We start from the raw sequence: 26812 nt of genomic DNA, 5'->3' as shown, positions 1-26812 counted from the left end.
AAGGCAGATATGGCCAAACCCCACTAGCCCAGGGTGCTGAGATGACATTCTAGTCTGCCAGAAATTAATTAGGGTATCCTAATGCATTTTCTCTCAGTAGTAGTTTCAGAAATGGTAAGTTAACACCTAACACAATGCGTACATAACTTTACACTCTTTTTCTGCAAAGAGAAACTACAAAATCAACTATAAACTCTTTCCATTATTCAGTTTGACAATCACAGTTATCTCCTGGGCTAGTGTCGATATAGATATAGATATAGATATAGATATAGATATAGATATAGATATAGATATAGATATAGATATGTAGATATGTAGATATGTAGATATGTAGATATATAGTGTTTAGATATATAGTGTTTAGATATATAGATATATAGTGTTTATCTCCTGGGCTAGATATTATTTCTGAAATACTACATATTTAATCAATCAGTAACTTATTACAATCCTGTAAATTACTCTGATGATCAGACTCTGGCTAATCTCTGCTATGGGCAAAATTATTGCTTTGGCCAAAATCATTATGTGGCTTGGTTAAAGTCTCAGCCACATAAACTTTTGGCATGGCAGTCTATCAATCGGACCTGAAATAGGTATATCCATGAGGAAACAATCTCATCATCTTCACGTTCATTTAATGTTTAGCCTCCTTGGTTAAGAAGCTGGCAACAGTCACTTTAAGAAAAACAAAGGTAGAAAGGATCTACCTAGGCACCCAACTCACTACATATATATAAAAATTCCTTATAGAAACAAAATCCTGATATAAACACTACTTGAGAGTACATGGTAAAAAGGACTGAAGAGCCACCCAATGCCCCTTCTGTGTTGACCTCTGGGTAGATATCTTCTCATTGGAATGCAAGTTGGTATTACTCCCTCCCCGTGCCCCACTGACACCATTTTACCAAAGATCTTGTCCATGGAAGCATCAGAAGGCAACGTGCAGTTGAATATAGAGAACTGTCTTTTGAGTCTTTGGGGAATATCATTGCGTCCACCCCCAGGATGGATCATGGCTGCCAAAAATTGGATGTCCACAATGCTGGTAAACTCCCCAGGCTTCTCCAGGTTATAAAACCCATTCTGTTCCATCAGCTGTCGTACTATCTCATTAGTAACCTAAGAAAGACAACGTTCAGAATTTAAAGGTCACTCCTTTACATCCCAGAAGCTAATGCCTTGATGTTGCCAAATAATGGAATTTCTTGGAATTCAGTAACAGCATATTGAAAAAGTAGAAAAATATTTACTCATCAATGTTGAGTTGACATAAAGTGTGCAATGGAATCAATATACCTGATCGCCCCACTCATTGATTACTGGCATATTCACATCATCAATAAAAACAGTCATCTTCTTTCCCGCAGGAGGGCCATACGTTGTACCCATGCGTTTATCCACATAGCTCTCTATTGTCCTCTGCAAAACAAGAAAACCAACAGAAAGATTTGTGAAAATATACCCTAAGACACGGTGAATGATTTTTAAAATGTAGGAACATTTGAATTGGCAGGAATTACTCACAGACACCCCCCAAAACTGTCCTTAATTCTGGAAACCAGGGCATGAAGTGCCTAAACTGTCTTGCATAATGTTCACCTTCGAAAATCTGCTTTAATTTTGGAGTACATGAAATTCTAATTACTGTAAATTTTGAGTGGGATGAGACTCCTTAGTCTATTCCTAAAGATTTTGTCTCATTATTCTTATACGGATGACACTGCATTCCCCAGCCCCATTATTCGAAGAATTTAGCCCTTCTAAAAGTTTCCCTGTAAATCAGGGACAAAATTAAACAGGGCAACCGTCCAAGAAGCTTGCTAGGTCGGTGCTCTGAGCCACACAGCCCGTCCCAACGTGAAGACTGCTCTGTCTCCATTGAGAAGGCCACCCACGGGCTTCTGTAGTGGACACAATCCAGATCCAACGCTTTGGGACAGCTGCAAGTACAGTGAATCACCTCTCACCCCCTGATACAAAATAGCAAACCACGCCCCGCTGGGTCTCTCTCATTTCTCCATTCTGAGTTTAGGTGGTAAAGAAGACTAACTATACTGGGCTCTATTTAAAAGACAAACAAACAAACAAAAACAAAAAAATTTTAAAAACCACACTTTTCCTAGCAATATGAAAAAAGGAGTATTGGGAGAAGTAAGGGAAACCTGGGGAGGGACCCAGACTATCGATCATTTCAAGGGTAGTACCGTGTGGTTTGGAAATCAACCAGTCATTCAAAATGTATGCCCTGAGTAACCAGAGCTAGCACACAAATAAAACAGGAAAGGCTTCATGGTCCTCATGCTCTAGAACCTCAGTCTTAAAGACCTCGTTCCATACCTACCACTGTAGCAATTTACTGATCCAAGATTTTAAGTTGTGTTAAAGATAATGTAGGGGCACCTGGGTGGCTCAGTCGGTTAAGCATCTGACTCTTGATTCAGATCTTGACTCAGCTCAGGTCACGATCTCCTGGCTCATGAGATCAAGCCCTGCAATGGGCTCTGGGCTGACAGTGTGGAGCCTCCTTGGAATTCTCTCTCCCTCTCTCTCTGCCCCACCCCAGATGGTGTGCATGCTCTCTCACTCTCTTTCTCTCTCTCAAAATAAATGAATAAACATTTTAAAAAGATAGTGTATAAATGTAGGAGAAAGTGGAGATACATTGACCCAAAATGCATCCTCCTCCTATCCAAAAAAGCTTACTTATTTCATGATGAAGAGCAAACTAGTTAAAAATGACTTCAGTAATCGAAGACACAACCACAAAATAAGGCCAACATAGAAGCAAAAAGTCATATATTTGTCCTCGGAAATCTTTGCAGTTTGGTCATTTCAAATTATAATTTCCCATCACCATTTTAATGAATAAGGGCAAGAGATACGACATTTTTTCACCATTTCCAAATATAAAGATATATAAATATATCACAACTCATTCAATTACAAAGTAAATCTCTCACGACAACAGTACAATGGCAAAAAGAATTTCCTATTTCCCTGAAATAAAAGCAAGCTGTTTAAAGTAATGAACTGGCTAAATTTAGCTCTGCTTTTCAATGAATTTAAATGTGTAAGGCGATTCATAATCTCCTGACACCTTCCTATGGCAAGCTAGAGCCTTCCAGATATTCCCTTGTCTATTAATGAGACCTCATAAACACATGAAGATTTTATATCTTGGGGCGCCTGAGTGGCTCTCAGTTAAGTGTCAGACTCAGGTCATGATCTCGCGGTTTGTGAGTTTGAGCCCCACATCGGGCTCTGTGCTGACAGCTCAGAGCCTGGAGCCTGCTTCAGATTCTGTGTCTCCCTCCCTCTCTGCCCCTCCCCCACTCAAGCTCGTTCGCTCTCTCTCTCTTTCTCTCTCTCTCAAAAATAAACATTAAAAAAAAAAAAAAAGATTTTATGTCTTGGGCGCCATCTAAGAGGTAAAAAGCCACAGGTGGAATAGGTGAAGTGATATGGAGTAATAGTCCCACACCTGCACTTTCTTCCCCTTGACGGTGACCCTATTTTTTTTTTCAAAATAACAGGAAATCGTTAGTAAGCTATATATGTCATAAAAAGGCTAAGCTGACAAAAAAAAACCAAAAACAAGAGGGAGTAAAATGAAGCAGCTTCTGACCCTGGAGTTGAGACCTTTCTGTTTTTAGAACTGCTACCCATTAAATCATTACCTAATGCATCTGGAGTTTGAGGAGACCTCCTAGAGTTCGGAAGCACAAGAACGGTAGGTTCTACTCCATCACACAACTATTTGGAAATGTTTGGGAAAACCATATATGTGGACTAGTATCTCCAGCTGGACTTCCGCTCTTGGATGATCCATACTTGGCATCACAAAGTCAACATATCCAACATAAATGCCTCTTACCCCAAAGTCTGCACCCCCTGCTGGGCACCCATTTCAGGGATCTACACCGATGACCCGACTGTCCCGTCCAAACATTTCCCCATCCAACATCAGTACATTCTCTCTCTTCTAATTCCCATACTCCTATTTGATGTATCTCCTCCTCCCTGGACAATGATATTCCCAAGGTCAGTTCTTTGTCTTTCTCAGGGGGATTCATGTCACAAACTCTTAACCTGCCCCCATTCTGCCTCCTCCAGCCAGTCCTGATCACTTCTTAATAAGTCATATGTACTATGTTGTGTGATTTACAATTTTATCTAGAATTTTCTGTCTCCCCCAAAAAATCAGTCTAAAGAACTACAGATAATCTTTGTTGTGTTTCGCCACCCACACACTCTCGGATTTCCTTCACCTGGGTTCCCACTTCAACCACTGTTTTGGTGAGATGAACCCCGGTGTAGTTAACAAAAATTGGTATATTTGTTTATCTGAGTACTGTGTCTCCCACTGGAATGTAAAGAGGAAAGACATTTTGTTTATCTTGTTCATCACTACAACCTCAGGGTCCAGAAAGGTATATGGCACAGTGTCCTTATTTGTAAGTATTTGATATACAGATAAATGAGGAAAAGAAACCTGGGAGTCATCCGTAACTTTCTTCTCTCTCTTCTCCCCCTCTCTTCTTTTTTTTTTAAATTTTTTTAATGTTTATTCATTTTTTTTTAATTTTTTTTTTCAACGTTTATTTATTTTTGGGACAGAGAGAGACAGAGCATGAACGGGGGAGGGGCAGAGAGAGAGGGAGACACAGAATCGGAAACAGGCTCCAGGCTCTGAGCCATCGGCCCAGAGCCTGACGCGGGGCTCGAACTCATGGACCGCGAGATCGTGACCTGGCCAAAGTCGGACGCTTAACCGACTGCGCCACCCAGGCGCCCCTGTTCATTCATTTTTTGATAGAGAGAGACAGAGAGTGAGTGGGGGAGGGGCAGAGAGAGGGAGACACAGAATCCAAAGCAGGCTCCAGGCTCCGAGCTGTCAGCACGGAGCCCGATGCAGGGCTCGAACTCACGGACCGCAAGATCATGACCTGGGCCAAAGTTGGACACCCAACCGACTAAGCCACCCAGGCGCCCCTACCCTTCTCTTCTAACAACACCTACTCAGACAACAACAAGTGTGCTTCCATTCTAACTTTTGCTACTTGGTCCAGCCCTCACCTCCCAGTTCTCTCTGAAAACACCCATATCTCTTCATCTTGTCCTCCCCTCTGCAGACAGCATGAGACTTCTAAAGGGGCAGCGTCACCCTGTAAAATACTCCACCGGTTCTCCAGGAGTGATTTACAAGGAGTGCCATGATGTTCCCACGTACATCTCCAGTCTCACCTCTAAAGACCCCTTAGTCTCTTTGTTCTGGGCCCTCACCATCGTAATTCATTCGTATTCAGTTAACAATAAAACACATACCACACAGTGATGCTCAGCTGACAGGCTAGTGTTCGTTAAGGGGTCCTTATTTACATATTCCTAGAGTAGCCATTTCTGAGCCAAAAAATCTCTCAGCATTAGCATCAGCTAAACACAATTTGTCAAAAATTGATTTAGATGAATGATCTTCCATCAATGTCACTTCTCTCAACACAGCTATTGATAAAAAAAAAAAATTTAGATCGCTAGCAAGAACTTGGACTAAGGGCAGTTTATGCTGTTGTCTGAGAACAAACAAAAACTTTACTCTGAAATCAGAGGATGGTAGTGAGCATGATATCATCTTAAGCACTCTATGGAATCTTAGAAAGATTCTGTTCTTGTTGTCTGCCTATCTCACACATGGCATGCGAGGGCTGGCCCAAGTTACGACAACAGCATTTTAAGAAATAACAACCAGAAGGCTAGAAATCCAGACAGACTTGGGAATGCAGGTGAAGAAAGCTGCCCGTGTCCATGCTAAGCAAGGAGCCCTACAACTGGGGTAATTCAATTTTTTGAATTAATTTCTTAATAGTTCGGCCTCTATAATTCCTAAAATATATAATACTAATATGACATAAGTATGGAATTTCCTTAAGTAAAGTCAGCTTTTTCATTACATTGATTTCTGTAATCTTCTGAGGAAACTACTTCCTTCCTCCTCTGGTCTCCACAACACTTTTAGATTACACCATAAGTAGCACTTATCACATCAGTTATACTTGATTGTATACATATCTATTTCCCCAACCAGATAGAGGGGGGAACACTGCATTGGAAGAGATATTGGCAGGGTAATGTACAGTTGAGAAGGTTGTGCACTGCCCAATTCTTGGGTTTATCATTCACACAATTGTCTCTGTAATAGGACATAGCACAAATCTGCATAACCTGCATAGTCACAAGTGGAAGTGTATATAAAGATATTTAAATTACAGATACACGTGTATGTGTGTATATACACAACACAGTATTATCCATAAATGATATATGTCAAAGTACAGGGTGAGCTTAATGCATTATAAAGATGAAAGATATTTTATTATCACTTCCAGGTAACTCTATATATCAGCATTTAAGTCATTTTCATATATATTACATCCAATTGAATTGAAATATAAAATATGCTTGGGGCGCCTGAGTGGCTCAGTCGGTTGAGCATCTGACTTCAGCTCAAGTCATGATCTCACGGCTTGTGAGTTCAAGCCCTGCGTTGGGCTCTGTGCTGACATCTCAGAGCCTGGAGCCTGCTTCAGATTCTCTGTCTCCCTCTCTCTTTCTGCCCCCCCCCCCACTCATGCTCTGTCTCTCTCTTTCTCTCTCTCTCTCTCAAAAATAAATAAACATTAAAAAAATTTTAAATATGCTTAATTTTAGGCCTACATATCTGCTGTTTAGCTAAAAGATAAAAATGGAGAGCTTAGGTTCTTATTAAGACATCTATTGAGGGGCGCCTGGGTGGCTCAGTTGGTTAAGCATCCGACTTCGGCTCAGGTCATGGTCTCACGGTTTGTGAGTTCGAGTCCCATGTTGGGTTCCGTGCTCATAGCTCAGAGCCTGGATCCTGCTTCAGATTCTTTGTCTCCTTCTCTCTCTGCCTCTCCCCTGCTTGTGGTCTCTCTCTCAAAAATAAATAAACATTAAAAAAAATTTTTTTAAGACATCTATTGCTTGAATAAGATCTTCCCCCTTTTACTATAAGTCACCAAAAGCAAATGAAAAATCTTACATTAGTAAAGTGTAAAATGCTCAATAGCATATTATAAAGAAAAGTAAAATATCTAAAACAATGTGAAAATACAATAACAAGGTAAGTAGAAGTTAAAAATAAAACAAGATCACTAAGTGATAAATCAGTCATTTGAATATTAATGTGGATAAAGAAAAGCCAATTGGAAGGAGGCATACGGGTGAACTGGAAAAGCACAGAACATATGGGGACCTGGTTTCTCAGCAGTTTCTGCTACCGGCTGTGTGAACACAGACAAGTACCTCAGTCTCCCTCGAACTGAGTACATTCATAGTTAACAGTAAAACCTGACATTTTTAGAGACCTTCACCGTGGAAAAATACTTTCACATATTATCTCTTATGATTCTACTCCAGAAACTCATCTTAAAACTATGCTCTGAAGAATCGGAAGGATTTTCCGCAACCACAGGGGCCTCTGCAGGAAGCAAGGATGAAGTCGGGAAGGGTTTCAGGAGTTCAGCTCCAATTCCACCAGAGCAAATCTATGGTCACCTGTTTCATAGCTTAGTCTTCTGCATATGATTTCACTTGGAAAAGTGGTTCTGAGTCTTTAAAAAAAATGTGGAATTTCTTTCTAGGCTCTATGAGTCTCATTTTTTAAAAAGAAAACCTAGTGCCATACAACTATTTATAAGACAATTATATTCAAAACATTTTAAGATTATTTTTAGAAAAGATCAACTTTTTCAGAAATTCTCTAAAGAAACTTTCTTCTTAACTTCCTGTGTTGTTTAACTTTTTAAAGTACGTGTCGATTACCTCTAAAACAGAAAGAAAACACTTAAAATAATATTTGTTGGGGAAAAAATTGAGATCTCTCTCTTAAAAGACTAACTGAATTGCCTTCGCCAAAAAGATCAGGGCGTCGTACAACTTTTGCCCAAACTACCCACTTTCGATAGTTACAGGGATGCCATTACTTATTAATCCAAGCCAATGGAAGTAAATTAGACTGTTCTAGATGAAGACGGACATATAGTCAAATACTGACAAAAGCTGTGCATGTGACACCTTGGGGAAAATAAAAGAAACCATAAATGAAGACAACCTGTCAAGCAACAGACGTGTGGCCTCGATTGGACCGTGTGCTATCGTGGTAACACAGGAGGGATGCACAGTATCTATTTTCTCGTCTACAATTTCAGTTGCGTTTGGACCCAGGTAAGAGAAGATACCGAGAAAGATGCTCATCTCCCTCAAAACTCACTTTAGCATGAACGGTGGAAAATTACAGTGAGAAAGTTAATTATAGCAGGCTAGGTAATTGAAACTTTCTAAAATTAATGAGTCTAGCTTAGTAGAAAGCTTGGATACTCAGCAGTCAACAGGCACTGAACAGACTACATGATCCTATGATGGTTCTGAGCAGGAAAAGAAACAGTGAACTATCGATGACAGCTTGACACCGGGGTCGGAGGGAATTGGGCTAACGTAGCTGGGAATCAGCTAATGGGACCTGAAAGAATACACATGTTTCTATTCTAAAAGCCTGCCTATTATTGTCCTAATTATTACATTCCAATGTGGTGCAACTTCTAGAAATCTATTATATCGTTTATGAATTTTGATATCAACAAACAGGCTGCTTTCTAGATAACATATGCCTTTTTTCCAGGGAATTAATAAATGTCTCATGTTAAAGAGACGTAGCCTACAGATCTTTATCACCCTGAAGGAGTAAATAACACCAAGAGTTACTAATAAAAATACAGTGACAGGGTCTTGTTACATACTAAATGATTTGGCTGGCCTTTGTCCCTGGTTCCTAGGAGGGAGCCTTTAAACACCTGCAATTCCCTGAGTAATAAGAATTTGTTGTTCATGGTGGGTCCCCTCAGTCTACTCTTGCCCGAAAGGCCAACTGTGTGATTTGAGGGTTGGTGATTTGGACCACATGACATCAGTGGATATTTTGGGAGGGGAGAGGGCTTGGAGACTGAGTTCAATCACATGGCCAATGATTCCATCAGTCACGCCTACGTCATGAAGCCCGACAGAGCTCTGGACAGTGTCGTTCAGGTGAGCTTACCAGTTGGGGACGCACTTGGATGTGCCTGGGAGACAACACATGCTGAGGACACAAGAAGGTTTCGGCCGGGACCCTCCCAACCATTGCCTCAATGCATCTCTTCTTGTGGCTGATCCTGATTCATATCTTTTATAATAAAACTGTAATCATTAGCACAGCACTTTCCTAAATTCTGAGAGTCATTCTGGTGAATTACGGAGAGAGAGTCATAGGAACCGCTGAACTTTGAGCCAGGTTTCGGAAATGCTGGTGGCCCGGAAACTGAGGCAGGTGGCTGATACCCGAAGTGAGGGAAGGTCTGGGGGGGACTGAGCCCTTTGCCTGTAAAGCCTCAGTAACTCCAGGTAGTTACTGTCAGAATTACATTACAGCCCTAAAGATTTACTCCAGTCTCAAGAAATGTGAACTGATAATTACCCAACATAATAGGGGGAAAGAATCACACTTTCATTTAATGTTTGAAAACCTGCATCCGCAAAGAAGTTATAATTAAAACCTTTAAGGGGATGCTCTCCTAAAGTAAAACTAACAAAAGTTCTTCAAATGTGAGATAATACCAAGGGAATGTGCATAATGTCAGTAACAAAGGAATATGTATAACATTAGCATCTTGCCAGCCTAGGGTAATTTCACGTGCTATTCCCCAAACACAAAAAGATCACAGCTCAGTCTTTGCAGTTTCAGGCTGACCTTCCACGCAAACATTCCTTCCCATCACGACACGGTAAACGGTATTCATCTGACAGAGGGCTAGCAGGTATTGGAAATTCCATCTCTAACAGGAGCAGAAAACAGTTGACAGTCTTATTTAGAAACTTAATCAGTGGTCTTAGTTTATTGGCACTCTCCAGTCACCAATTACATGAAGGGATAAAAGGTCAGGATGTAGCCAGGCTGTCAACAATTTCCATTGCTCTTTGATATTTTAATTCCAACAACTACAGCACCACAAAGTTAATCAAGACCAAAGTTCTTCGGGTTGGAATTCTAAAAATTCCCCTTCCATCTTCAAGTTATGAAATGTATCCTTTTTATTTATGTATTAATGTTCTAACAGATATGAGGGATGATTTGAAAACAACCCAAGCATGAGTTGACACATAGGATTCTCTCCCCAGTTTCCACAGGGTCTTAAACAACTTAGGACCAGAGCAAAACCACCAGGCCACCACTGCGATCCCAGTCATTCTTGGCAGTGTTGTTCACAGAAGCAAAGCACATTTGAGGGATTTTTTTTTCTATTACTCCTCAACAATACAGTAGGGTAAAATCTTGAATGTGCTAACTCTACGATTTATTCCTGCAATTGATAATGGGAGCCATGGTGTAATGTTAAGTCAGGATACAACAGAATAAATCAGCAATGTCGGGACTGGAGATCAGACAAGGAACGAAAGCAAGACTGGAAGAGAATTAGACTTGCACCAGTCGGAGATCTTTCCACACTAATACCCCAGTGTGGACCCTGAGGATGTGAATTATGGAGAGGTGGGCAGGGAGAATGAAGAGAAAGAAGGAGATGTGAAAAGTATTTCCATAGCTACATTTTCAGACCTTGATTCAAGAGAGACCCATCAAAGACGACCGGTGTATCTAGCCTAGAGGCTAGAATAATAGTAACAACGACAGAAGAGCAGACACTAGGGAGAGGAAGCAGGTTTGGATGGAGGAATGAATGATATTCCTTTCAGTTTTGGGTTTTACATGTTCACAGGCTTTCTTTACATATTTTAAACAGTATTGAGGCATTTAACACCCTATATAAGCTTTTTATTTCTCCACAATTTAAGATTATACAGTATAACTCAACTAGGGGGAGATTCTATTGCAGGTAAATAATACAGATAATGGAAGGCATATGTAGGGGACTTATCACGGCTGGGAAAAAGTGCAGATGAAGTCAATGGGCACAGGCTTCCCAGGGAAGAGAGTGGAGCCTCCAAACTTTATCACAAACTTGGTCTTAATGAGCAATACCAAAGAGCCAGTACCTGAAACATCAGTGGGGTGGTTGCAGAAGAAAAATTCAGACTCTTGGTTATGTGACTTTCAGAATCGTATTTTGACATAAATCCTTTGATAATGACTGTTTTGGCTGTTCCTTGCTCCCCAATTAACAGCACGGCCTAAAAGAGAAGTTGAGAAAGAAACCCAAGGAATGCAATAAAATGATTATGGGCTACCTCGTGCTCCCCCTCTCCAAATTCGCACGTCGAAGCCCTAATACCCAGGGCCTCAGAATGTGACTGTATTTGCAGAGAGGGCCTTTAAAGAGATGATGAGGTTAAAATGAGGCCATTAATGTGGGCCTTAGTTCAATCTAACCAGCCTCTGTAGAAGAGGAGGAAGTCTGGATACACAGGTAACAGGAGGGATGAGCACAGATAAAGACCACAGAGAAGGCAGCCAGCTGCGAGCCAAGGAGAGAGGCCCCCGGGGAAACTAAACCCGCCAGCACCTTAACCTTGGACTCCAAGCCTCCAGAACTAGGAGGAAAGAAAGGTCTGTCGTTTAAGCCACCCAGCCTGTGGTGATTTATTTGGGCAGCCCTGGCAAACTAACACAATTATCAGAAGAGAAGAATGTCTCTTTGGACAAACGAGTCAAAATTCACTGTCTCTCAACTAACATGTGAGAAAAAATTACTTGCTCATGAATTGGAACCAGGCAACTCTACGGCTGTCAGTGGAGAATAAGAAAAGTAGTATATCCATTTGGGTCATATTTTCATTTCCTCTAGACAGCAACCTAAAGCATTCTAAGATAAATGCAAGATGCCTTGTGTTTTCGAGGGACGTTTGAAAACGTGCTATTGTTAACAATTAAGTTAAAGAGCCGTACCTTGCCCTGTTTAGCGATGGTTTTGATTAGGAAGTCGGTCCTCACGTTGTCAACATTTGGTACCAGGATGGAGCCGTATTCTGGAGTGACGTCAGGTGGATACACATATTCCTCGGTACACGTGTTCCAGTGAAGCCACTGACCTGAGGTGCACACAGAACATTCACATATTCATACGCCTATTAATGATTTAATTCCTAACTGTCACGAGCAGATGTCCTGGACATCTCATGAAGCATCTTTCAAAATCTCCCTGTAAAATAAGATCATTACAATGGTAGCTCTACGTAGTATTTAAGTATGTGTTGGCCGAGTCAGAATTTCCCAAGGAACAATTCCAAAGTGGTAATATTAGGAAATATTAAGAAGTGTCTTGGAATTTTCTCTTTAAATATGTCAGTTTTCAATAATGTCTGAATAAAAATTAAAAATACAGTGATAAGGGACTGGGTGGCTCAGTCGGTTAAGCGTCAGACTCTAGGTTTCAGCTCATGATCTCACAGTTCATGGGTTCGAGCCCTACATGGGGTTTGGTGCTGACGGCAGGAGCCTGCTCGGGATTCTCGCTCTCTCCTCTCTCTCTGTCCCTCCCACGCTCACTCTCATTCTCTCTCTCAAAAATAAATAAACATTCAAAAAGAACACAGTTGGGATGCCTAGGTGGCTCAGGTGGTTAAGCGTCTGACTTCGGCTCAGGTCCTGATCTCACGGTCCGTGAGTTCGAGCCCCGCATTGGACTCTGGGCTGACAGCTCAGAGCCTGGAGCCCGCTTCAGATTCTGTCTCCCCTCTCTCTGCCCCTCCCCCACTGACGTTCAGTCTCTTTCTCTCTCTCAAAAATAAACGTTAAAAAAAATTTTAAATAAAAATAAAAAAGAAAAAAGAATACAGTGATAGTAGTATGTACCTAAAACCACTTAAAATATCTAATCTCATAAGCTTTTCATGACGTACTTCCTTTAATTATAGAACCAAAAATAAAAGATACATAAATATTGTGTATATATATATATATATATATATATACATGTTTTATATAGATGTACTTTATATATGCACAGATAAATAAACTTAAGGTATATCTGGATAGATCTATAGACATAGATAAACACATTTAGTAAAAATATACTTCACACTTTGTAATCTTTATGTAAATTTCTGATTATATTATACAAATGACTGAAATAGATCTGATTTGGAGATTTTTCTTTTCTAATTTTTTTAAATTTTTTCTTAACATTTATTTTTGAGACAGAGAGAGACAAAGCATGAATGGGGGAGGGTCAGAGAGAGGGGACACAGAATCTGAAACAGGCTCCAGGCTCTGAGCTGTCAGCACGGAGCCCGACGCAGGGCTCGAACTCACAGACTGCAAGATCACTACCTGAGCCGAAGTCGTACACTCAACCGACTGAGCCATCCAGGAGCCCCTCTAATTTGTTTTTAATTCATTAAAAGTTTAGCAAATAATATACCTAACAAGGGGAAGATATGCATCTGGGACACAAATGAAATAAAGTTTTGAAAAAGAAACGATCAGGTTTCATCACACATAAAGATTTCCCTTTTAATTTCACAGCGTGTGTTTTAATTACCATTTAGAAAAATAAAAGCTACGTAAACATTAGCCAGTGGGAAAACCTGCTCCCGTGTGTTAGGGTGTGCTCACCACTGGACGAGACATGATAGTCAAACATGGTGTCATCGGTCCCCGCTAGAGGCGGCAAATCCAAGGTCAGCGCTTCCTGAGAACGCAGCCAGTGCTCCACCCGACGTCGGCCCTCCAATTCCAGCACGGCCCCGACGCTCCACATGAGGGAGAAGACATACAGTCTCCCTAGGTGCTCTGGGGTGACCTCTGCACCTTGCTCCTGGGCACGGAAGAAACTTTTTGTTTTAGTCACTCAATTCTCAAGCCTAAATTTTGCTTTGAGGTTTCAATAAAAATAATAAAAAATGTCAAAGGGACAATACCTTTTCCCAAGACAAGAACAAGGAAAAGATGAGTAAAACTGGAAACATACAGAATTTATCTCAATACAAGTCAGCGCCCAAAATAAATCTGGATGTTTATTAGATGACTGTGAACTTGCCACTAAATTACAAACCCGTGACTTACTTGGGGAGAAAAGTAATGAGAAAAATAAAAAAGATGCAGGGCGACATTTGAAACATTCCCCCATCCATAGCTCTAAGAGAGCCAGTTTCAAATACTATACTCTCTGCACAACATGGCTCAGTTAATAAGAGAGAAATTTCTAGAAAGTTGAGCAATTTACCTTTGGAGGGATCAGCCCTTGAAGCATGTCAATGCTCTGCATGATCACAAAGGCCTCAGGTATCTCCATCTTGTGTTCTAAGTTCTGAATACTGAAGCGATACAGGTCGGGAAAAGACTTGATGTACAGCTGACGAAGAATTTCAGCTTCTTGGGGTGAGCGCTTCTTAAGGAAACCCTGTTAATTTACATATTAGTGCACTAATAAATGTATTAGCATGCCAGGAGAATGGCCGTTTGGGGACACAAATTTTTTTAATTTTTTTTTCAACGTTTATTTATTTTTGGGACAGAGAGAGACAGAGCATGAACGGGGGAGGGGCAGAGAGAGAGGGAGACACAGAATCGGAAACAGGCTCCAGGCTCTGAGCCATCAGCCCAGAGCCTGACGCGGGGCTCGAACTCACAGACCGCGAGATCGTGACCTGGCTGAAGTCGGACGCTTAACCGACTGTGCCACCCAGGCGCTCCGGGACACAAATTTTTTAAATATCAATGGACTATAACAACATCTAATGATAATAGTGCAGATGGGATGTGGCAGGCCTTGCTATACATTCTTTCATGCGTTAACTCATTTAATGCTCAAAATAATGCTATGAGGTAGGAGCTATTATTATCCTCCTCTTACAGATGAGAAAACCAAAGTCCAGGGGCCTCTGGGTGGCTCAGTCGGTTGAGCGTCCAACTTCGGCTCAGGTCACGATTTCACGGCTCGTGAGTTCGAACCCCGCGTTGAGCCTGCTTCGGGTTCTGTGTCTCCCTCTCTCTCTGCCCCTCCCCCACTCGTGCTCTGTCTCTCTCTGTCTCTCAAAAATGAATAAACATTTAAAAAATATTAAAAGAAAGAAAGAAAGAAAGAAAACTGAAGCCCAAAGAGTTTAAGTGATGTGCCCAGGTTCCCACAGCCGGTGGGTAGCCAAGTCCAGAATTCAAACCCACATGTTCCGTTACCACCCTACACATGTGCTCAGGTCTTGAAACCAAGATGGACAAAAAGTCTTCAGCTCTTGATTAAAATACACTAGAAGACAATGAGGAGGCATTCAGAAGAGAAATAATTCAGGAAAAGAAAAAGGACTAAAAGATGAACACAGCAAATCCATACCCACATTTTCTTAAATGGGAAACAAAGATTTATCAAATGAGCTGTTTCCTTTTATTTCTTCTGATGTAACTAATAACCAGTGTGGAAAAATATCAAAGAATACTCAGGAAAATGGAGAATTGAGTCACTTGGAGAGCCCACTGCAGAAAAGTGCCTGTGATCCCTAACAAAATACCATGTAACACACAATATTCTCTGAAGCTGAGACAAGTTCCCTTGGCCTCAAGAGATCGGCTCATTCTTAGACACTGAACAGAAGCAATAAAATGTTGATTCCAAATTATTCATCAATTCATGAATTTACCAGGGTTCCACAGCAACAAAAACAGAACATAGCACTTTCAAGTGATGGAAGCAGAAAGGTCATACACAAGGCCAAGAAATCAACTTGGCTCCCAGGAGCTGACAGATTCCTATGAACAAAACTTCTCCACCTGCCTGCCTCTAATAACTCCCTAGGGCTGCCGGATACTGTTCTAAACACTTTCAGTCTGATTCTTTGTGAGTCTTGCTTCTTGCTAATCATTTGTGAGAAGAAACTGCATTATTGAAAAGCATTATAAAAAATTAGGTAAGTGCAGCATTAAGACCTTATTCAGCCTCAACATAGAACATAATAGAAGCTTATTTCATAAAAAGCAAAGTCTAAATATTCATTAGCTAGTGGTGTAAAAGTATTTTTTAAAAGCCCTCGTGGATGCCAAGTATTGGGGGAAAATCACACAAATACTTTTTTTCACTTGGAGCTTGCTGCCGTATCTGTGGTTGCCAAATCTGACGCTACTGCAGTGCTTTTAAAAACAAAAACAAAAACAAACACCAACTCCTGGACCTCTGTCCCCAGAGATTCTAATCTGGTAGGATTGGGGTATGACCCAATCACCTGTATTTTAAAGAACTGTCATTGATGACTATTTTTGCAAAGCCAGGGTTCAGAACCCTTGCTCTGTATTCTCCTTAATGGATGGATAATTTGATTGCGAAATCTGAAATCTTTAGAAGCATGTTTAGTGACACATCCAGTTATACGTAAGCAACATTTTGCTATATAATCCCCCCCTTTTTCACATCTTGACACTTCACCAAACCTACACCCTTGTGCAAGCCAGAGTTCTGTAAATCCTGAGATGATATTATTTTTTTTCAACGTTTATTTTATTTTTTGGGACAGAGAGAGACAGAGCATGAACGGGGGAGGGGCAGAGAGAGAGGGAGACACAGAATCGGAAACAGGCTCCAGGCTCTGAGCCATCAGCCCAGAGCCCGACGCGGGGCTCGAACTCACGGACCGCGAGATCGTGACCTGGCTGAAGTCGGACGCTTAACCGACTGCGCCACCCAGGCGCCCCGAGATGATATTATTAAAAGCTAAGACATATTGATACAGAAAGACAAGTACAAAAATTTAATGATGATGTAAAATAAACACCTACTTAATTTAAATTATGATTTTATAAGTTTTCAATCAAAATCATTTCTAAAAAATTAGGTAAATAAAATAATAAATTTAACTAACAATGTCAAAAAGAGGTTTCACACGTGGCTACTCTAATAAGCATTCTGCCCAGGGCGCCTGGGTGGCTCTGTCAGTTAAGTGTCTAACTTTGGCTTAGGTCATGGTCTCACAGTTCATGAGTTCAAGCCCCACGTCAGGCTCTGTGCTGACAGCTCAGAGCCTGAAGCCTGCTTCTCTCTCTGCCCCTCCCCCACTCATACTCTATCTGTCTCTCTCTCCCTCTCTCTCTCTCTCTCTCTCTCTCTCAAAAATAAACATTAAAAAAATTAATAAGCATTCTGCCCTACATTATAGTATTTATTTAGTAAAATATCTAAGTATACAAGGCATTTAATTATAATCTAATTATAATCAATACATTCTAGAATGTACCGGTGATAAGAAAATAATATAGCTTTTCATGAATTGAAGAGACATTGTCTGAAATATTATTTCCAAGAGCAAACTTAAAACGAATATTATGGCTATTGAATCTCATCAAAATTCCTTATATACAATTTTAATAAATTGTTTTCTTCAAGCTAATGTTTCTAAGATGGGCGCTCCCAAAATTTACAGGCATGAGTACCTTTTAAAAATGTCATGAATTCCCAAAGTGATAAAATTAAATCTCACTTATTCACAGTTTGGCGGGATTACTGATTCAGCTAGGCCTTGCAATTACTCCACAACCCACAGTGGACATCACGGGTCTAAGGAGATGCAAAGAGCCCAGAAGAAATCAATCAGAACACCGAGGGCACCTGGAAGGGACAATCAGGGTTTCGATGTCCCAAAGGATACAAGATCTGCCAGAAACAGTAGCAACGAAATGCAATCACACCGCAGGTCTGCAGAAAAATCAGCATGCGCTGTACCAGAACACGAAAAGATCCATTTTCCTCTTTGGGTCCACAAAAGAAAGACTCCGTGCTGATTCAAAGGGGCACGTGCACCCCAGTGTTTATAGCAGCACTTTCAACAATAGCCAAATGATGGAAAGAGGCTAAAAGTCCATCAACTGATGAATGGATAAAGAAGATGTGGTTTATATATATATATACAATGGAGTACTACCTGGCAGTCAAAAAGAATGAAACCTTACCATTCATAACAACGTAGACGGAGCTAGAATGTATTATGCCAAGTGAAATAAGTCAGTCGGAGAGAGACAGATACCGTATGTTTTCGCTCATATGTGGATCTTGAGAAAGTTAACAGAAGACCATGGGGGAAGAGATGGGGAGAAAAATAGTTACAAACAGAGAGGGAGGGAGGCAAACCATAAGACACTATGAAATAAACAGAACAAACTGAGGGTGGATGGGGAGTGGTGGGGGAGAGGGGAAAATGGGTGATGGGCATTGAGGAGGGCACTTCTTGGATGAGCACTGGGTGTTGTATGTAAGCAATGAACCATGAGAATCTACCCCAAAAACCAAGAGCACACTTTACACACTGTATGCTAGCTAATTTGACAATAAATTATATTAAAAGAAAAAAAAAAGCTGGACATGAAAAAAAATTAAATTAAATTAAATTAAATTAAATTAAATTAAATTAAATTAAATTAAAAAAATGAAGACTCCACTATACCTCAAGAATAGGACTCCAATCGAGGACAGAAGAACTCATGAAAACCATTCCATTTCTTGAGACAGTAGCAGGTGAAGCGTTGTCAATGTTATGAGGTTCAAAAATGATCTTACAGTTTGGAGCCATGGGAATCCGATCACCATTGGCAAGGGTTAGAGTTTTGTTATCATCCAAAACAGAATTCAGATTTTCAATCCAGATGGCATCTACTGGACCATCAAGAACTATCCAGATATGCTCCCCTAGAATAGCCCACGAAAGGCGGGGGGGGGGGGGGGAAATACACACACACATATATACATATACACGTAACTAGTATACTTGAAGTAGTACTATAATTTGATGTAATTTTCATTAATATTTAAATAAAACTTTGACAGAAATGATTACCTTATTTTGTCACATAGGACTTTTCCAGTTCTATCTATAGCCATTGTTTAAAGCACATAACCAAAGGAAAAAAGTCAGTTGTTCGTTGAACAAATATTCATTGAGCACCTTCTATGTATCAGCACTATTCTAAGGTCTGGGGAAATTACGGTAAAAATAAGACACTGTCGGGGCGCCTGGGTGGCGCAGTCGGTTAAGCGTCCGACTTCAGCCAGGTCACGATCTCGCGGTCTGTGAGTTCGAGCCCCGCATCGGGCTCTGGGCTGATGGCTCAGAGCCTGGAGCCTGTTTCCGATTCTGTGTCTCCCTCTCTCTCTGCCCCTCCCCCATTCATGCTCTGTCTCTCTCTGTCCCAAAAATAAATAAAAAACGTTGAAAAAAAAAATTAAAAAAAAAAAAAAGAAGACACTGTCCTATCTTCACAGAGCTTACATTCTAAGGGGTAGAGATGATAATGAAACCAATAAGCAAATAATATGTACGATAAGAACAATCAGGAAGAAAAGAGGGTGGGGTATTGCTTTTGATAAGGTAGTCAATAAAATATTTCAGGAGAATGAAGTGATGTAGGGATCTAGAGGCAGAATTTTCCAGGCAGTAAGAATACCAAGTGCAAAGGTCTCAAAGTGAGTACAAATTGAGGCTGTTCTAGAAAGCAAGAGTTGGAGAAGAGAAAAGGGAATGTGAGTGCCATCACAAGGACAGGCAGAACCACGGAACTGATTCTGGCTGGTACACGTCACACTTGAGATGTCCCACACACATCCCACAACGTTGTTGAGCTGGGGATTCAAGGGAGAGGTCAGGGCTGAAGATCAGAATGTAGAAGCCATTGGCTTAGAGATGGCACTTAAAACCATGGACTGGGTATGTTTCTTCCAGGGAGTACAAGTAGACAGAGGCAGGAGGTCTGAGCACAGAGCCACTTCAAAGTTCAGACTTGTGGTACAGTCTCCTTTGCAGACTCCTCCCTCTGACAGACCCCTCATGAGGCAGAAGTAGGACAGCAAGCGGGTTAAGTTTCCCTGATGTCAAGTGACAGAAGAGGTCCAAGAAGGGGAGTGATCAACCATGCCAGGTTCTGTGCAAGCCGGACTAGCCTGAGAACCGACAATTTGGATCTGACAAGCTGGAGGCCATGAACCCCTTGGAGGGGCTCCTGGGGACAAAACTGATGGGAATCACTTAAGGAGATATTTGGAAGTAAAAAAAAAAAGAAAAAAAAAAAGTGACAAGCATCAGCAGAATGGTCAACGGAATGCCATCGCAAATTTCGGCACCTGGTTTAATAATTCCTCCTAATTTCTTAATCTCTAGTTTCTCTTACTGACACCATGACCAAGTTTGGAACTCTAATCTTTATTTACTGTGCCACAGCTGTAAAATATTATGTGTCAAATAAAATGCTTTTAAAAATCTTAATTATGCTCAGTCGACTGAATTTAAGTAAAATGATGATCCAAACACCCGAGTCACTTAGAAAAGGTATGTTGCCTTCTTTAAAGAGGGAAAAAAAACACTGCTTTGAGCTCCCATTCTTTGAGGTAGCACTGGGCACTGCATATGTGTTTACATAGGATTACTGGAACAAGACAGAGACAAACTTTCATTTATTTCCAGTAAAACAACAATGTCTAATATGAGCACACTTTAGAAATTATACATGTTCATGCCTCTTTTGACAACTGATGTTAGGTTGCTGAGCTCCGTTCCCTAAATGAGTGGCGCCACCTTACACATTTCTCAGTAGACAGTGTTCCAAAGACAAGACTCATGAAGAAATGTCCCCAGTATCGCGCCTGGGTGGCGCAGTCGGTTAAGCGTCCGACTTCAGCCAGGTCACGATCTCGCGGCCCGTGGGTTCGAGCCCCGCGTCAGGCTCTGGGCTGATGGCTCAGAGCCTGGAGCCTGTTTCCGATTCTGTGTCTCCCTCTCTCTCTGCCCCTCCCCCATTCATGCTCTGTCTCTCTCTGTCCCCAAAATAAATAAATGTTGAAAAAAAAATTTTTTTTAAAGAAATGTCCCCAGTATCTTTTCCTTCTCCGGCATCCTTCCTTCTCCCCGCAAGTGCATTCACTATGCCTTTCTCCCACTTACTGGAGAGTGAGAAAACACGAGGAGAGGAGAGTTGATATCACCTCTTCCATCTGAGCCTGTATCCCAGGAACATTGGGTTCAATTTAGAGACTCCAAAAGTAAGAGAGCATTCAGAGTGAACCACTAGCCCTTAACGAGTTTCTTCACAGGATAACCAAACATCAGTGTGCGTCTAAACAGCAATATTTGTTAGTTCAATAGAGACTTTGTTTTCGATATATGCAATTTTCTTCCCAAAGAAGCCCATTTCCCCCTGCGATTTTATAGGGGGATCAGTATTCTAAAAATAGGCTATGCTTAACTAAAAATAACATTTTTAAAAGACTCAGGGAAATGGTTATGGTAGAGTTACTTTATTCAACACTATCAATTTTCCTTAACAGCTTTTTCTTTCTATTTTATTCTAAGATATCACAGGGATACAAAAACATTTATTGAAAAGGAAAATCATTCCCTCTGTAATAACAACAAAGAAAAAAAGGTGGGAGAGGGGGGTTTTAAATATACTAATCAATAGTTTCAGTATTTCAACGTTGACAAATACACTGATTCAGGACTTGTTGGTCTCCTCGTATGGAGAATACAGTTGTTCTACTAATTCTAAATAGGCACCCTAAGATTTTATCTAGAAGTACAGGTCGAAAATAACACTTCATTTTCTACCTTTCTTAGCTCTCAACGTTTTCCTCCAAAGAGTTGAAAATATCCCATCAGTCCAATCATTTGTGGCCACATCAAGTCGACCAAACATCTGTGGGGCTGTAATCGCTTTGGGATTCATCCTCATTTCCCGGTGTGGTTTTCCACAATCTGTACCAAGTAAATCCAAATTTTAAACAACGCAGATGTAGAGCAAGCCATCATTAGGTAACACTGTACTAACTGCAATGCACTGTCAGCAGGTGTTCAAAATAGGAAAAATACAAAATTACACGAAAACATTATGTCTTCCTGCATTCCAAGGTATCATAATTAACATCGTTACATCTTATGGACTAGCATACTTTTGTTTCTATCTTCTGTAAAAGCAAGCTGCAGGAACCATAATGGGGGTGGGGGAAGGATACCACGTTGGCATGGATGAAGGAATTAATGTAATCTGGAAGTTCTTCCAATTTCACAGCTCAAAAATCTTTTGATTTATGATATATTGGATTAAGCCTGGTCTCTGAAATACCACCCAGAAGATGCTGCATTCTCTGCATTCCCGACTTCAATTTGCTGAGATGTGTTCTTACTTGTTTGGAAAAAAAAAAAAAAAAAAAAAAAAACTAAGCGAAACTAATGTTTCAGGAATCAAGGACTTTTCTTTTACAGCCAAATTCAAAAAAGGTCTTTGACTCTTTCACACCCTAAAACTACTCCTAAATAAGCTAGATTCTGTACATAAGGGACTGTGGTTAATAAGCAGAAAAGTGAAGAATAAGGTTGAAAGCATAAACTGATAAAAATCGATGCCGAAACATTACATACTGTGCGAATGGTTGACAAGCACAGGCAAACATACATAATAACTATGCACATTGAAAAAGGTGTTAAAACCCACTAAAACCCGTTTAGAAAATTAGACCATAGTTCTCCTTTTTTAAAGCACAAAAAGACTCGGGGTAATTATTTGCAGTATTTTACAACGCTGAAGGGAAACTGCATCACCACTCAGTTTCTTCAATAAATGATATCCGTAAGACTAGCAAAACTATATCTTTTACCTAAAGGCCAGCAAACTCTTAAAGAGTATGACAGTATTAGGGTGTCTAGGTGGCTCAGTCAGTTAAGGGTCCAACTCTTGGATTCAGCTCAGGTCATGATCTTGCGGTTTGTGGTTTCGAGCCCTGCGACGGGCTCTGTGCTGCAGACTGATTGGGATTCTCTGTCTCCCTTTCTCTCTGCCCCCTTCCCTGCTCACTCTTTCTCTCTTTCTCAAAATAAATAAATAAACATTTTTTAAAAGACTATGATAGTATCATAAGTAAAAATGACTTGATCTGCTGCCCATATAAGAAAAACTATCAAAAATGATTTCATTATGGGGGCGCCTGGGTGGCTGAGTGGGTTAAACGTCAGACTTCGGCTCAGGTCACGATCTCATGGTTCAAGCCCCACGTCGGGCTCTGTGCTGACAGCTCAGAGCCTGGAGTCTGCTTCGGATTGTATGTCTCCCTCTATCTCTGCCCCTCCCTGGCTCATGTGTGTGCTCTCTCACTCTCTCTCAAAAATAAATAAACATTAAAAAAACTTTTTTTAATTATTTCATTATGGTAGTACGTAGAATTGTATCATTTCAATTTTAAATACCATAACATTTTGGTACAGAATTATTGAGTCACTATGTTATATGCCTGAAACCAATATAACATTGTATGTCAACTACACTTGCATAATATTTTTTTAATTTATGACCAAAAAAATGAAATACCAAAACATGTTTATAAGATGACTACAAGGGGGCGCCTGGGTGGCGCAGTCGGTTAAGCGTCCGACTTCAGCCAGGTCACGATCTCGCGGTCTGTGAGTTCGAGCCCCGCATCGGGCTCTGGGCTGATGGCTCAGAGCCTGGAGCCTGTTTCCGATTCTGTGTCTCCCTCTCTCTCTGCCCCTCCCCCGTTCATGCTCTGTCTCTCTCTGTCCCAAAAATAAATAAACGTTGAAAAAAAAAAAATTTTAAAAAAAAATAAAAAAAAAAAAAAAAAAGATGACTACAAGAAAAAAATGCTTTACTTCCAAAAGGTTGGTTAAACTAATTCCTCCTTTTATTATTATTTTTTAATGAAATCCATGTTAGTTAACATATCGTATAATAATGATTTCAGGAATAGAATTTAGGGATTCATCACTTACATACAACACCCAGTGCTCATCCCAACAAGTGTCCTCCTTAATGCCCATCACCCATCTAGCCCATCCCCCCACCCAACACCCCGCCAGCAACCCTCAGTTTGTACTCTATATTTAAAAGTCTCTTATGGCGTGTCTCCCTCTCTGTTTTTATCTTATTTTTGCTTCCCTTCCCTTATGTTAATCTGTTTTGTTTCTTATTGCCACATATGAGTGAAATCATATATGTCTTTCTCTGACTGACTTATTTTGCCTAGCATAATACACTCGAGTTCCATTCACATTATCACAAGTGGCAAGATTTCATTCTTTTTCATCGCCAAGTAAATATTCTATTGTGTATATATACCACGTCCTCTTTAGCCATTTGTCAGTCAATGGACATTTCGGATCTTTCCATACTTTTGCTATTGTCAATAGTGCTGCTATAAACATTGGGGTGAATGTGCCCCTTCAAAACAGCACACCTGCATCCTTTGGATAAAGACCTAGTAGTGCAATTGCTGGGTCATAGGGTAGCTCTGTTTTTAATTTTTTGAGGAACCTCCATACTGTTTTCCATTCCCACCAGCAATGCAAAAAGGGTTCCTCTTCTCTACATCCTCGCCAACATCTATTGTTGCCTGAGTTGTTCATTTTAGCCATTCTGACTGGTGTGAGGGTGTATCTTGTTGTGGTTTTGATTTGTATTTCCCTGATGAGTGATGTTGAGCATCTTTTCATGTGTCTGTTCGCCATCTGGATCTCTTCTTTGGAAAAGTGTCTATTCATGTCTTTTGTCCATTTTTCACTGGATTACTTACTTTTTATGTGTTGAGTTTGGTAAGTTCTTTATAACCCTTTATCTGATATGTCATTTGCAAATATCTTCTCCCATTCCATCGGTTGCCTTTTAGTTTTGCTGACTTAAACCGAATCTTCTTAATTCTCTTCCTAGGCATTTCTTGACTGTCCTGATCACTCCACCTTCATGGATTCTGCCCCTAGAGTAGGTACACTTTCTTGCTGCTGCCTCTTTATGGACTCCAGACCATCCCTCCTGTCCCGTGGCCCATTCTCCACATGGCCACAGGATGGTCTTCTACACACAGCGTTGATCATACCACTCCCCAGCCCAATGGCTTCCCATCACCTGCAAAATAAAATCTAAGTACTTAGCATAACTTACAAAGCTCTATTGCACTAATTTGAATGCCCCCTAAAAGGAAAGCCTCAAACAAGGATACGGGTATGGGGAGTTTGAAGTCAGGGGAAAGAGAGAATGAAACAGAAAATGAGAGAAATCCAAGAATGGGCTCATTTGGGAGGTGGCCACAGATGTAGTGTCCCTCTAATGGACATGAGGAGGTAGGACACTTGCCTTCAACCCAACTTCTGCCACTGTTTGAGGGTATGGCTGCCTCAGGGGCATTAATGCCCACTCTCTTCCAGGCTGAACCAGTTCCCTAGATTCTAGGAAAGACATAATGCTGAAAAACTGGGAGACACCCCTGGCATTTGTGGGAGAAACTGACCAACAGCTGCACCTGTACCAGGACAGGGTCAAAGGGGTGTGGTGGTGGGCACCAGGAGCACGTACTATATATACCTTCTCACCTTCCCCACTCCCACCCCCACACACAGACTACCTTTTATCCACACCAGTGCACTTTCTGGGCATGCCATACTCTCTGGAGTCTCTCCTATCTGCACAGGCTCTTTGTTCTGCTAAGAATGCCTTGCATCCATCTGCTACTCAACCCTCAATCTTCAGCTGAAGTGGCACCTGTTCTGTAAGCCTTCCTAGAATTCCTTAGAAAGGTTTCTGATCTCCTTTGCCTGCTCACAGCATAACTGTCCAAATCTTCGCATAGCGATTCCATGTTGACTAATAACTGTCTGGGTTATCCCGCTCCTTGAAGGCATGGCCTTTGGTTTTCACACCTGCTTCCCCACTTCTGCTACAGAACCTAGCAGAACCTCACGTACAGAACATTAAAGATATGTGATAAATAAATACATGATGAATAAGGAAACAGATATACACGGGTCTGGTACAAGTTCAATGCAATTACCTTCTCAATCTTTGGGATAGTTAGTGTTTTCGGCATTAGACAATGTTTTGCTTAAGATAACGAATGTTTGCCCTACATATGAAAACCAAGAACAGGTTAATCGACGGCAAGTAGTCTAATGATTAATTCATCTTTGCAAAGAACTTCTCCAAAACCAGCGATGCCATATGGATTACATAATTTAGACATATTATACATAATGTATCACTATTGTTTAATATTTAGTACTCATTTTGTTCAACTCACTTTACCAGGTGCATTTGTAGTTTATTGTTAACAGAAGGCAGCTACACGACAACAACAAAAGTATTATTAAGCATAATTTGAGAGAACACATCATTTTAAAGCTATATAAAAATCCCCAAACAGAGTCTCAACAGCACATGAAAACCGCACGGTAAGTCTTGCAGGTGTGTGCTCTCAGTTTTGGCAAAGGTAAGTGAGAGCTGAGAGCACAATTCTGTCTCAGTGTGAACACCCCGTGCTGGAGTCTTAACGTACAGAACTCACTTTGCCCCCTAGCTGAGGGCACCGAGACTAAACCCAACACGTGCAGGTCCCTAGAGCAAACACAGAGCAGTCTCCACTGCCACAACTCAGCATCAGTGCACTGGAGTTTCATGAGCGGACTGGAAACCCAGCCAGGCACCTTTTCCCCATGGGACCATGTGTGACGCAATCCAACGGCTGAAGTTCTGTGAAATTTTGGGACTCAAATCTGCCATGGCTCAGAGCTGCCTACACAGTACTTTTAGAATGGGAAACATCAATGTCTAATCAGAAAATACAGGGATAGTCACATAGTCACATAGTGGCAATGCCCATAATCTTTGGATGACCTTGGGCTACGTAGGGACTTAGATATAAGGCTAAGGGAGATGTAGGAATTAAAGGCATCTCTTGAACTTCACCAGAAAAATATCTGATTCTTGGTGGGAAATTAGTTCACGATTAGGATGATTTGGGAGTTGAAATTGAAATTATTTTTTTTAATTTACTGA

The 26812-nt window shown here is 40.8% G+C and overlaps 1 protein-coding gene across 1 annotated transcript in view; it reads right to left on the bottom strand.

Moving 5' to 3' along the window:
* The window catches only part of DNAH5 (dynein axonemal heavy chain 5), a 237404-nt gene that overhangs the window by 96900 nt on the left and 113692 nt on the right, over nucleotides 1-26812 (bottom strand). Inside the window, exons 42-49 of the mRNA XM_047860273.1 lie at nucleotides 21586-21732; nucleotides 18436-18677; nucleotides 14238-14414; nucleotides 13628-13829; nucleotides 11960-12102; nucleotides 11110-11244; nucleotides 1306-1428; nucleotides 915-1128 (exon numbers count right to left, since the gene is read on the bottom strand). Coding sequence (XP_047716229.1) covers nucleotides 915-1128; nucleotides 1306-1428; nucleotides 11110-11244; nucleotides 11960-12102; nucleotides 13628-13829; nucleotides 14238-14414; nucleotides 18436-18677; nucleotides 21586-21732 — 1383 coding nt within the window. The remainder of the gene's footprint in view (nucleotides 1-914; nucleotides 1129-1305; nucleotides 1429-11109; nucleotides 11245-11959; nucleotides 12103-13627; nucleotides 13830-14237; nucleotides 14415-18435; nucleotides 18678-21585; nucleotides 21733-26812) is intronic.

This window comes from Prionailurus viverrinus, chromosome A1, assembly GCF_022837055.1.
Source record: "Prionailurus viverrinus isolate Anna chromosome A1, UM_Priviv_1.0, whole genome shotgun sequence".
NCBI classification, from domain to species: domain Eukaryota; kingdom Metazoa; phylum Chordata; class Mammalia; order Carnivora; family Felidae; genus Prionailurus; species Prionailurus viverrinus.
Note: the sequence above shows the minus strand (reverse complement) of the source record. Positions and strands in the feature narration are given on the sequence as shown.